At 42.4% G+C, this 13,291-nt stretch overlaps 1 protein-coding gene across 2 annotated transcripts; it reads left to right on the top strand.

Annotated features, from left to right (window-relative positions):
- Positions 1–1,735: 1,735 nt before the first annotated feature.
- arrdc2 (arrestin domain containing 2) lies at positions 1,736–12,840 on the top strand. 2 transcript variants are annotated; one of them, XM_047587203.1, is made up of 8 exons: positions 1,736–1,886; positions 2,739–2,993; positions 9,807–10,024; positions 10,126–10,228; positions 10,334–10,590; positions 10,690–10,852; positions 11,088–11,248; positions 11,463–12,840. In XM_047587203.1, the coding sequence occupies exons 2-8, from the start codon at positions 2,741–2,743 to the stop codon at positions 11,514–11,516; spliced, it is 1,209 nt and encodes a 402-aa protein (XP_047443159.1). In that variant the 5' UTR covers positions 1,736–1,886; positions 2,739–2,740; the 3' UTR covers positions 11,517–12,840. The 2 variants fall into 2 exon arrangements, with proteins under 2 accessions (XP_047443159.1, XP_047443158.1); XM_047587202.1 differs by lacking the exons at positions 1,736–1,886; positions 2,739–2,993 and adding an exon at positions 7,868–8,326.
- The last annotated feature ends 451 nt before the right edge of the window (positions 12,841–13,291 follow it).

Here is a 13,291-nt window from a genome sequence, read left to right as displayed (position 1 = left end):
CATCTTTTAATGGGTTGATTAAAAAATGCAACATCCAGTGAACTCATTGAACTTTAAACGTTTCAGCAGCGTCAAAGAGGCAAACTGTTGATTTATTCTCATCACATGTGGAACTTTAACCCAGATCCTCCAGCTCTTTACAAATTATAAATCCATTAAATTCAAACTGTGTAACCATCTCTCATTATTATTTCCAATGAACTGCAGAAGAATTCTGATAATGAATAAACTTTTACCCAGAAGGGGAAAGCGTGAAATGTCGAAGGAGCGTGCAAATGCAGCTTTAGCAGTTACGTGGCTTAAATATAAACTTTTAGCCTTGCCTGGCATATTTAGGCAGTCTCGAACATAACTGGCCTACTTCCAGCCTGTTTACACTGTCAACGCTAACTGCTAAGACGAAGGTTACCGTCTGTTTAGCAGAAAGAATCTTGCCCCCTCCTTCAAGCATGACTGACCACAATACTCATGTAAAAACAGTCTATGTTGTAGCAATAACACAGCCTTGACCTGGAGAGGCAGGCTCTGCTGTTGCCGTGCAGGATAGCAGATGTAAATAAACTGAATCTGGAGTTCATCAACCTAGCGAAAAGGCAACAGTCAGGTATGGGCTGGAATGTTAGCTGGCCAACGAGGGTCAGGTCTAAGGGGAGCAGAGTAAAAAAAAAAACTGTATGTTTAAACACCATAATTCAATAGTCATTGTTTGCTGAATCAAAATACATGATAACAAGCATTGCACACAAACATGGAATAGTTAAAAATGCTTAAATATATGTATTTGTTGCCAATATGTACATTAATGAGTGCGCAAGCAGATCCTGCCCGAGCCCTCGTGATGACTTTTCTGATTTAAACTACAGTAACTGTACAATGCGTTCATTCATTCACTTCCCCTCGGTGGAGGGGGGCTATCCAGCTGTCACTGGGCAAGAGGCGGGGTACACCCAGGACAGGTCGTCAGTCACAGACACACAGACAATTTAAAATCATTCACCTGTTGTTGTGAGGCATCAGTTCTAACCACTGAAGCACGGTACATGTGAAGATCTAATAAATACACAATGATATCCAGCAAATAAGAAACAAAAAACAAACAACCCAAAGCTTGTCTCTGAATTATCTTGGTCTCATCATTTATTGCCAGTTCATAAACTCCTGGCAAAGGAGTAAAAGTTACATTACATATTAATGATGTCTAATCATGATCTCACTTTTTACAGTCTACGGTAAACTTCAGGGCAACACGTGACAAAGCGATAAGGTGCATGGTGAAGCACTGGAACTTTTACTTAAGTGATTTTCTTTTTCATTTTACTTTTCCTTCATATTTTCCTTTAATTACTGAAATTCTGGCCTTTTGTAGTGATACAAAACAAACAAGCACACAATTCAACTTTAAACGTCGTATAAAATGCTCTTTTAGTGTCTATAACGAGACGCATAAAACGTAATTGATTTGATAAGCCGACGCCATTTTAACGGAAGTAAACACGCGGCCTTCACAATATAAGCACCCACTCAAAATAAAATCAGTCGAGTGACTGGTCAGGGATATTTTTGTGTTGGTAATAACACTCACTTAATATCGTCGCTCCATGGGAGTCTGCCCATGTAAATATCTGTACGTAAACACCGGGCAACAACGACTGAAATACGAGGCAGATGCTTTTAATTTGAAGGTGTGCGGGATATTGACCTACATGGAGTCAACGCCTGTATCTGGGCGTCGTGGGGGAGACGCGTCCCTTTATAAACAGCGGCCTTCCTCCCTCTGAACAGCCAGTCGGACTGAAGACGGAGTCTATCTGTCGTCTGAGACAAACGACGCCTTCGTGAAGACCAACACTGCTGGTGCTCCTGTCCTCTCCTGTCCTGTCCTGTCGGTGAGTAGGACACCTTTAAATGTCAAAGAATAAAACGTAAAGCCGCTTCCCAATTCTGATTGGCTGACGCTAATTCCCCCGAGCGATTTAAAACAAAAACTGACACATAAATACAAGGAACAGAAAATAAAAAGATGACACTGTATTACACTCACATGAAATAATGTGCTGTTTGTCACTGTGGATGAATAATTAAAAATATTTCAGTGTTATTTACATTTGATTCATAGAGAGTGAAATTTCTGTTCATTTTAACCCATTATGTGTCTAAATATGTGCTATAAATGAATAAATATACGCACCACTCACACTTAACCTGCTAAAGAACATATTTACCCGTAGAAAATAATATTAAAAAATTCTGCACATTAAATGTCAGCTTGAGTTTTAGTAAATTCTTCCTTAGTCGGGGTAATAGTAAAATATAGCCTAATAACATAATTGCTGTTACAATATCAATAAAAATACCAATGTTCTTGCTAGAAAATGAGTTTTTTCTTGTTTTACAAAAATGTTCAAATATGACTTTGTGCTATTAGCCTAACGATGTGTGACATTAAATTGGTATTAAGCGTTTCTAAACTTGGCTCTGACTCCATATGAATTAACCTCACACACAACCTAAGACTCCTCAAAGAAAACTGAAAGAATTTGCAATATGTGGGCTGCAAGCTTTATTTAATGTAAAGTGCATGTTTAAAATCAGCAGTAACATGTCACAAAGTGAATTCAAGATGATACTCTGTGTCTCTAGCTGGCTTTGACTACTTGCAGTTTGTTTGCTTTGTTTAGTTTTTTTTTTTGCAGCACACGCTCATCACAACCTTGTCGTCCCTCTGTCTTCACATGTAGTGATGACCTTGAACCCCGTCAAGTCTTTCGTCCTGGAGCTGGACGGCCCGGCCGATGCGGCGTTCATCGGAGGGGAGGTGGTGTCCGGCCAGGTGGTCCTGGAGCTCCACCGGGACACCAGAGTGCACTCCATGAAGGTGCAGGGACGAGGGGTGGCCACGGCCCACTGGCTGGAGAACCGCGGCATGAACTCCGTCTACAACGACTACACCTCCAAGATCACCTACTTCAGGAAGAGACAGCATCTCATCCGAGGTCAGTGGCAAAACCCAGAACAGAGTGTATTTAATTTAAAATCTGACTACAGTCTGATCACAAACAGGTGAACTATGACGTGGCCGTCCTGCAGGCGTGACTTTCATTTTCTATTTTAAGCAACTCATTTGTTTTCATAATGCACCAGACAAACAAATGCATCCACCACTTACTTTCTTTTCTCTGCCACTGTTTCTGTGCAGCATTCGTGTGAAATACATTCTGTAGTTTGTAGCTGAGTGCATTTTGAGTGCGCGTGTATTGCAGCCGGTGGATGAAAACGTTCTCTCTCTGTTCGGAAAATGTGGTGTGAAACTGCTGATCTGCCATGTTGTGCAACAGCTGGTAGTCCCTGCGTCTTGTAGCCACTGCAGTTTGCAAAATAAATGAAGCCACCTGGACCAAATGTGTTTACGTGGAAACCGAGGGAAGCTTCTAGATACAGGCGCTAGATAACGTAATCTTGACATTAAACACACGTCCATTAGCGCCGGATCCAAAATAAACGAGTTCGCAGAATTGCGCTGTGTTGTGTTGTGCTGGACATACCGCGGTAAAGTGTGAAATTCCCCCCGAGTGGACGGCTCCTGGCAGCTTTAAAATCAGAGAGGTACCGAGTATAGGCCATAGACGTTGAGTAAATAAACCGTAGACAGTGGTTAATGTTTTATTAGCGTCTCTGCAGTTATTTTGAGTCTCCAGTCTGGTTCGACGGGATCATATCTGGCTCAGAAGCTCAGATAAAGGCTTTTGTGTTGTTCGTTCAGCAGACAGCAAGCATCCAAAACAAGCTGCAAACCACTGGAGTTCATAACATCAGTTCAAGCAGCGCCACATCTGCGCTGCAGCGTGTGCATCATGAGTGCACTGATGTGGTTAGAGGTGCACCAGACTGGCTTCGTGTGTTAATATTAAAACTCGGAGCCTAAATCAAAACACTGACTGCAACAGAGTAACGCATCAATCTTTAACTCAGGGGCCGCAGCAAATAAATGTTTCAAACTATTCATTGGTTTTCAAAATACTGGGAATGTTATTAACCGGTGACCAGAACTGATTCAGTCTCGAGCTAAAATGAATCAAACTGTGGCATGTGAGAACAAAATATCAGTGATTAAGCTTTTATTAAAGGCATCATCAGTATCGCTGCTATTGTTGCCTTATTATTACATTTGTTAAATGGAAATAGGAAAACTGCTCACACCTGAAGTAACACCAAATTCATTGTTTACTTTTTCTTATATATTCCTATATATATATATATATATAGAAATAATAGAAAATAATCAAATATACAATAAAAGTATGTGGTTATATACACATACTTAAAATATATGTTAAATACTGTATATTCCTGTATGAAAGGTCACAGAAGAGGGCGATGTTACATTATGTGCTGCGAGGATGCTCTGTCTGTCTATAACTTTTATTTTATTGGTGTGAAATGTACCTGGGTGATAAAATGTTTGAATTCAAATAAAACCACAAAAATATAAATATGCTTTCTGTCTGTCTGACATGAGCTTTTACATTATTTTTATTTTAAAAAAAAAAGTTATGTTATATATGTTTTGTTAGATACACTATTATACTAATACTATAACTATTAACTACTATAACAATTATTGTCATTTCATAAAATTGTATCTTCCATGGAATCTTGTGTTACCTCATGTGTGAGCAGTTTTCTCCCCACACCAGTCTCTACTTAATGACTGTAACAATTTTATTTTCAACATGTTGTAACGATAGCACCCGAAACACACAGGCAAATCAATCAACATGAAAGTAATTACAACGTTAATAAAAGCTTGACTTTTGGCATTTATTTGTTTGTTTGTTTTTGCAAAACTGTTTCGAGTATATAAGCTACCGTCACAGAGGCTACAATGCCTTCAGTGCATGGGTGTTTTTTTTTCTTCCTGCGTGTTATCTGCAGAATCTGTCCAGGAAACACAAGCTCTTTACTGTTTTTGCGAACAGGCTGTGCCGTTCTGACGCATTTCCCCCTTCTTTCACTTTCTGAATCTTTCCAAGCGACTGATTAAAAAACATAATGGGAAAAAAAAACATATATTTATATATATATATATATACACATTGGAACTTGAATTGGACTGCAGCAATACCAGAGAAAGAAAGGAAGTAGAGGAGGAGGGAGGTGGAGGTGGTGGGTGTGGGGGCTGTTTTAAAAAACGCAGCATGCGTCACCCTGGCAACCTGGGAACACAACATGTGGCTCCTCTTGGCCACGCCCCCTTTCACCATTGCTCTCCATTCATTTTGGTCATTTATTATTATTTATTTATTTCCTACACTTTGCACAACAAAATGTGAACAGATTTTCTTTTTGAAAGCAAAAATCCTATATTTTATTTATCCAAGAGAGAGTTTTGTTGTGGTTTGTTCTTCTACGTTGTTCGAAAAAAAAAAGATTTTTTTCTTACAAATAATGACACTTTTCCAAAACTTGCTTTTCTTCTAAACGTCATTTTATCTTCCTGTCGACCATGCAACAAACCCGGTCTGTTTACTATTTATAAAGCCTAAATTGACCTAAATTGGCAGGTAAATTGTCACCTAATTCTGTGTTACACATATCTAGCCAACTTTCTTTTCCATTAATTACAATATATAGGACATTTATTAACAGTATTCATGGGCATTAGTACCACATTCATATAAAATTATATGATTTAATGTAATTAAGACACTGAAAGGGGGTCAAATTTGACAGGGGGAACAAAAATGTTTGTTTCAGTGTTGTCCAGAGCCTCTTTGGCAAAAAAAAAAAAAAAAAAAAAAAAAAAACGGGGTGGATTTTAGCCTGCAACCGCTAAAGTCTTTTCAGTTACGATAATCTTACAAGACTTATCTGCACGGAGACGGTGATCACCGGGCTTATCTCTCAGCGCAGAGAAACCACAAGGTCTTCTTATCAGTGTGGTGGAGTCTGACGGCTGTTGCTTCTGCTCACCAGCAGGTGGCGTGCTGGGCTTTTGTTTCACCAAAGACCAGAATATACTATTACAGTGTATTTAAAGAAGATGCAAACTATAGTAAGAATTCAGCTGTAAAACAACTTTTTGTATATTTGTTCATATGCTAAATTTTGCTTATACTAATTTATTTTACTAGATTTTCACCGAAATGTTATTTTTGTTAATCTAATTTTATTTCAATTTACTTTTTACTTGTGGTTCTCAGGTGTTTTTCATGTGCAACTATGCAACTGTGAGCAAGCAGTTTCCCTTTTGTCTAAGGCTAATGGGCAGTTTACATTTCTGCATTAACTTGATGAAGACTACAGCTACAGCGACAACACAGACCCCTACGCAAAAACAGAACTATGCAACGCAGAGCGCAAGAGCTGTGATTGGTCCGCTTGGTAATAACTTGTTTCCACTTTAGAATTTCTACCTGCTTTTTCCAATACTGCAATTTTCAAATTGATTAAAGAATTAAGAATTAAAGAATTAAGTATAGTTAACTGAGGAAGTTTGGACATACAGACATTTGTACGATTCGTGTTGGAGATTTTCTGAGCATCATGTTACCTTAACAACAGTTCCCTCATTCATAAACTTCTTCTCTGTTGTTCTGTGCAGCAGGAGCATCCTGGTAGCCCTGCAGCTCTCTGCACTGCAGTAGCAACCCAGTAGGTGGCACTAGAGAGCCAATTTCCCATCCCCAGGAACAAAGGAGTAAACAACTTTGTTTTTCACAGAACAAACTTGATTTCTGTCTGAGGGCTTTCGCATTGAATGAAGAGAGACACGAGTGAATAACTTTGATTAGAAATAAAGCAGCGCCGTGTTTGTTTATGGCCTTTTGAGAAATGGTTCTTGTTCAGAAAAGTGTCTTTGTTTAGACACATGAAGGAAGTGACTTTAACTTGTGAAAGAAAGTCTGCATTGATGACATGATTCATGCAAACCGGTGCAGACTTTTCCTAGGGCTGCTAACGTGTCATGTTTTGTTCTTGTTACATCTGGACGACGTTGCTCTATTCTCAGATTTCTTGGAATAAGTTGCATGCTCTTGTGCCGTAGCTGTGTGTTTTTCATGTCTGCGTAACAGTGTGTCCAAAGCGACATGGGAGTGTTGGGGTAAACAGCCTCGGTTAAGGATGAAACTATTTTTCCCCTGAGCTGTGCAGGGAGTCTCAGTGCCAGAGTGAGGCTGTTTTCCTCTAAGAACCTGTAACTATCAATCATCACTAGGCTGCTTTTCCTCCCTCTCTCTCTGCTGCTGCTGCTGCCTCCACACCCAGTCTGTATGTAGCCTTCAGGGTTGTTCTGGAAATCTAAGTTGTTATGAGAAGAGCTGCACACCTCTTAACAAACTGGCAACTGGAGCCGAGGAATCGGGAATAATACATAATAATTGAAGTTAAACTGTGACTGTTTGGTTTTTGGTTTCATTTTCGTGGTGACTGCCATGTTTGCGTGTGTGTAGTATACTTGTGTTACGCTTGGGGCATGCTCTAGGAGTTTGCCCCGACATGTTTTGATGCGTTTACAGTTGTGTTCTGCTACACCTGGATGTTAAGTTTTCTGAAACATGTAGAAAAAGAAAGGAAAAGAGGGAACGTCTCTTAATAATAATTATAAAATAAGAGCAAGAAAAAAAAACTTTAACCCCAACTTTGATCCCAAACTAGATGCTTTTACTTTCCCACTTGAAGCCCCCGTGTGTCGCTGCGCTCGCTTCTATTCGCTCTCTGAAACTTGCACGGTTGCTTTTTTGTTGTCGCTGCGGCTTGTTTTCGAGCCCCAGCGCTGAAAAGTCCGTGAAGGCGGCGTCGCCCAGCCTTTAACCCTTACATAATAAGACAAGCCCCGCCCATTTCTCTGTCTCTGAAAACACGGCTGCCTCGGAAATCCCTAAACAGTTTGTGCTTTAAACACGGGACACGAAGACATCGCCTCAGCCCTCGATATCGTCTCCTGCACGCTGACCGGGGAACAAGAACAAAAAGAACCAATCACTTTTTTTTTTGAGGACTTTGCAACAGCAACAACAACAAAAAAAAAGGAAACCTGCAATAAGAGCAAAAATGATTTTCGACAAGTTGAAAAAGTTCGCCATCGTCTTCGACTCCTCGGAGGTGGACTGTCCTCCTGTGTTCAGCAGCGGGGACGTGGTGTCCGGACGGGTGGTGCTGGAGCTGGCCAGGGAGAGTCAGGTGGACTCCCTGAAGCTCCACGCGGAGGGGTTCGCGAAGGTGCACTGGACCGAGTCCCGGTCCGCCGGCTCCAGCACCGCGTACACCCAAAATTACAGCGACGAAGTGGAGTACCTGAACCGCAGAGAGGTGCTGCTGCAGGCAGGTCAGTCTCCCCCCCACTTCCACCACCACTCACCCTGCACCCACTGCCCACGGGGCACGGTTACAGAAGCTCCTCTCCTCGCGTGGAGCTGTTGAACAATAGTGAAAGTGGTTTATCTGTCTGGGACACACAGAGCTGGCTGTTTGTCTGCAAACACAGAACCGTGTTGTTGTTGTCAGGATGTAGCCTGAAGACTTTCAGCCAGTCTGTGTGAAAGTCTAATGAAGTCACAGCTTGTTTGTGGAAGTGGTCTCTTAGCTGTTTGTGTCACACTTCGATTAGTTATGAGCTGATTTATGAACTTGTTTATTCCGTTGATGCCAAGACGAAGCCCCATCTAAGAGTTTATGTTAAGTTTGAGAATCTTTCCAAAACGTTTTAACTTTTCCTGCTTCACATTTGTTCACATTTACTCATTCGAATGTGCAAAAGTGAACATCCAGGATCCAGTCATTCATTAAAAAAACAAACAAACAAAAGAAACATTTCAAAGTTTGTTAATTGATGTTTGCAATGTGTAAAATATAAAAGTTTAAGCGTATAGGGAGTGGACAGACGTGCTGCAACAGCTGCCTTTAGGAGTTATTCTCCCTGTGAAAACTTCTGTCGAAGGAAGCAGATCCCGAGTTGTTTTTCTGTTCGGCAGTGTGGGGGAGCCTCAGGTCTTCATTCATTGGGGCACAGAGTTGTTTTGGTTTAAAGGGCAGACAGGAAATTCACAGCCTGCGCTCTGTGACGTGACGTTGTTCTTCTGGTAAAGCCAGTTCGCAAGCAACAACCCATCGCTTTAATTTTGTTGTGTTATAAGAAGGTTTTTCTTTTTTTTCTTTTTGCTGCGCTGACACGCTACCACTTGACCCGTGTGAAATGTGCCCGTGGAGCTGATAAAGACCACACAATACGTCTCGCTGAACGCAAATACATGTTCCTGAAGTTGTGCTGCAAGAGAGTGAAAAGAAAAAAAGAAAAGAAAAACAGAGCAGTTGTGACGGCTGCGTAATATAGCTTGAGGAAAACATGTTCTCAGTCAGCACAATAGAGCAGGAACCGCCCCTCAGATCAAGCACAGAAAACCACGTGACTATAGAGAAACACACAGAGATTTCTATTTCGTGCTCGAAAACTCTGCTCTTAACAATCCAGCTTTATTCATGTAGATCTGAGAAAGAGTATTTTTTTATTTTTTTTAAGTTTGCGCCAGTATAGCTTAATCAGACTTTATTTTCGTTCTCCAGTAGAAGCCATTGGCCACTTTTCATGTGGCGGATTAGTCACGTACTCAAAATCTGTTAATAAATCACAGCTAAGATTACGAAACAATCATTTCTTTGTGCTGAGTCGATTGTTTTATAGTGGCGTCCAATCTTTATTCTCCTCTTTAAACACAACAACATTCTGGATCTTGAATTTACACTCGCTGCTCCAATGTACTTCCACACATCAAACGTTAAATCTCTTTATTTCTTTGTCCCCTCTTCAGATAATGGTGAAGTGACGGTCCTCCCTGCTGGCAGACATGAGTTTCCGTTCAGCTTCCAGCTGCCAGAAGAGACTCTGGTCACCTCCTTCGAGGGGAAGCATGGCAGCATCCGTTACTGGGTCAAAGTTAAGCTGCACAGGCCGTGGGCCACCGTCAAGAAAATCAAGAAGGAGTTTACAGTCATCGAACCCATCGACATCAACACACCAGCCTTACTGGTGAGCGGCCCGAGCCTCATATCTCATGATTGTGTTCTCGCACACTTCATGATTTTCTGGGCGTCTTGAGGCGTGTGCTCACTTGGTTTTATAATTTGTAGGCGCCGCAGGCCGGTACGAAGGATAAGATGGCGCGGGCGTGGTACCGCAACTTCGGACAGGTTTCTGTAACCGCAAAGATTGACCGCAAAGGCTACACACCAGGTGAGAGTCGAGCTCTTCGGACACCCTCTGTAAAACGCAGCGGTTTTTGCGCACCAACGAAGAAGAGCCTGCATCTCTTAACCCGTTCCCTGTTTGTCCCCACAGGTGAGGTGATACCCGTCTTTGCAGAGTTTGACAACTCTACCTCCAGAACGATTGTGCCCAAAGCCTACATCACTCAGACACAGACGTTCATCGCCCGCGGCACCATGAAGCAGAAGCGCTCGGTGGTGGCCACGCTGTCCGGTGACACCGTGGGCGCCAAATGTCGCGAGACCTGGCACGGCCGCGCCATCAAGATCCCACCCGTGGGTCCGTCCATACTGCAGTGCCGCATTATCAAAGTGGAGTACATGCTCAAGGTGGGCCCCGTCAGCAGCTGCTTCGCTTTTTTATCAATGCATTCGACTCACACAGAAGTCACTAATGTTTTTTTTTTATTATTATTCACCTTCCGCCAGGTTTGTGTCGATGTTCCTGGGACGTCCAAGATGTGCCTGGAGCTGCCGCTGGTCATAGGCACCATTCCCCTCCATCCCTTCGGGAGCCGCACCTCCAGCGTCAGCAGCCAGTACAGCGTCAACCTGGAGTGGCTGCGCATGGCCATCCCTGAGCAGCCTGAGCGTAAGTGTCCTGTGACAGTGCAAGAGATTAAAGCCTAGATTTACTTTTTATCTCTAAATTTGAATCTAAAATTTGCAAAAATTTCTTAGATGTCGGTGTTCATAAACAGAGGTTTTCATTCACGCCAGATAAAGCTGGTGTTTGTTGGTGCAAAAGGCACCAAATGTTAAGAGGGTTTTTTAGGATTCAGCTGAGTCAGACCGGTGGACTAATCCTGAATCCTCTTTCCCTGCAGCTCCTCCAGATTACAGCTCCGTGGTGACGGAGGAGGAGGCCGAGCAGCGCAACAACGCAGTGGTCCAACAGCCGGCCGAGGACCTGAGTGGGATCCTGGAGCGACCCCTCATGGCTTTTGTCCAAGAGTTTCGCTTCAGACCTCCGCCGGTGTACAGCGAGGTGAGTCACGAAACCCTAGAAACGACTCCCACCTACACCTACTTACCGCTTTCTAAAGTTTGATCGTCACGTGTGAACATGTTCAGATTCTGTTTTAAAGAAACCCTTGAGATAACAGCCAAGTTGTATAACGCATGAAAACAAATCTGTGGGTGTATGATAACTATCTGCTCACCTAACCGTGTCTTTTTTTCCCCCAATTTCTGCTTCACAGATTGACCCCAACCCTCAGCCCATCAACATGAGACCTCGCTGCATGACGTGTTGAACCATGAGCCCTGCCTGAGCGTTGAGCAGATTAGTTATCGAAACAAATGAGATTTGTCTTCTCCTGGATTGCTTCTCTCTGGTAAATGGTCCCAACCAGTGTGGATATGGAGTGGAATGCCACACGGAGAGAGCGAGAAGGGTCCGGAGACGGGAGTCCTCAGGAACCGGACGTTGCTGGAGGAGCTGCCTTATCCAGTAAAGTGCCTGATCTTGTCGAGAGGAAAAGCAACTTCTCTGCATCAGTTCCCGTCCTCCCCAAGTGATTTTTTAGCTCGCTGTGAGCGAGCCGCAAATACCTCCCAATCAAAGATCCCCTCCTGTGAAGATTTTGTTGGAGTTTTGGGCGTGTTGTGGGGGGGTTTAAGGTGGTGTAAAATCACTTGATATTCATCAGGTGCAGAGATGAAGTTGTACATGGTGTTCAAATGTTTGACAAAAAGCATTCTTGTTCAGTCGACATGTTTGGAAACAAGTCGTCTTTTGAGAGAGAAGTGCAGTTATTGTTGATGTGCCAACAACTTCTCTATGCCTGGTAACCGAGTTAACAACTTGCAGTTTATTGCTATGCATTGTGTGACTCGACAACAGTGTGCCTGTGATTTATCCCTACTGTTACTTAAGCACATACCGCATCCGTAGGTGTGATGGTGAAGCAGACAAGTCGGATAAGGAGATGTATTTTTATGCATGCAGGTAGTAATATGTAAAAGGGAAAATGTGTATGCCTTAATTATCTGCAGTTGAAGATTGCATGAGAGTTTCAGGGAGTCGTTCTCTCAGAGAGCTGGATAGAGCTGAATGTACTCTGGAAAACCAAGAACAAAAAAAAAATAATGGTGGGATAGTACGTGGACGAATTCCAAAAGCAGTGTTGTGTTAATGCAAGGCTCATGGCGCTGAAGCGTGAAGATAAAATACGACGCCTCGCCTGTAAAACGTCTCATTTCTCAGCTCGACGCAGCTGCTGAACAAAAGGAAGACGACTGAGAGACCTCAGAGGAGAGAGTGGAGCGAAACGTTTTAACGGGTGCCCCCGTCGGTGCTGTCGTGGGCCGAGCCTTGACGTCGGAGATGACGCTGATATGTACATTCCAAAAACTGACTCGAGGATTTGTTTTCTCCTCAACTTCCAAAAAGAAAAAAGAAAAAGAAAAAAAAAAAACAGACTGTCAAGAGAAGTCTTCAGGGTCAGCTAGAGCAACTTCAGTGGCGCGCACTGAAAACAAAGAATGTATTTTTATACAAATGTACTGTTGATTCAGGATCTTGCCAAAGTTTTGTAATTGTTTTTTGGTTTTCTAATAAAAAAAAAAATAAATAAAGTTTGTCTTCAGCCTTTTCTTCAGAACATGACTGGTATGTGGTGCTGTACACTTTGTTAGGGGGAATAATAGCTGGCCTCTGTGTGGCGTGGTGTGTGCCAGTGGGTTGGTACAACATGTTCAACACAGACAGTCAAAACTATGCTTAAGCCAAGGGCAGGGTTCACCAGAAGAACAAACTATACTCTGAATGAAAAGTATAATTACAGATTAAAGTTACGAGTGTGTCAGTTCTGATGCTGACCGCTTGCACAATCAAGTTTTTTTTCCCTCGGTGCTCAAACACCGAACCGTCTAAACATATTATTTCAAGTCACCGCAAGATGATCTGTCAGCTGGTATATGGATTACATCTCTCTTGTACAGGCTGTACTCTTGTTTACATGAATATTTTAACCGGGGTCCCAATTACTTCTGACACGTGTAAATACTGTACATAACACATAGGAAC

Source organism: Mugil cephalus, chromosome 6 (genome assembly GCF_022458985.1).
Source record: "Mugil cephalus isolate CIBA_MC_2020 chromosome 6, CIBA_Mcephalus_1.1, whole genome shotgun sequence".
NCBI classification, from domain to species: Eukaryota; Metazoa; Chordata; class Actinopteri; order Mugiliformes; family Mugilidae; genus Mugil; species Mugil cephalus.
This window is presented reverse-complemented; position numbering and strand designations above follow the sequence as displayed.

Excerpts from the sequence above, each read along its gene's own strand:
- arrdc2 (XM_047587202.1), top strand. The coding sequence starts at position 8,053 with ATGATTTTCGACAAGTTGAAAAAGTTCGCCATCGTCTTCGACTCCTCG. Across the intron at positions 8,327-9,806 it reads AGAGGTGCTGCTGCAGGCAG|ATAATGGTGAAGTGACGGTC; the intron begins GTCAGTCTCCCC and ends TCCCCTCTTCAG. Across the intron at positions 10,853-11,087 it reads CATCCCTGAGCAGCCTGAGC|CTCCTCCAGATTACAGCTCC; the intron begins GTAAGTGTCCTG and ends CTTTCCCTGCAG.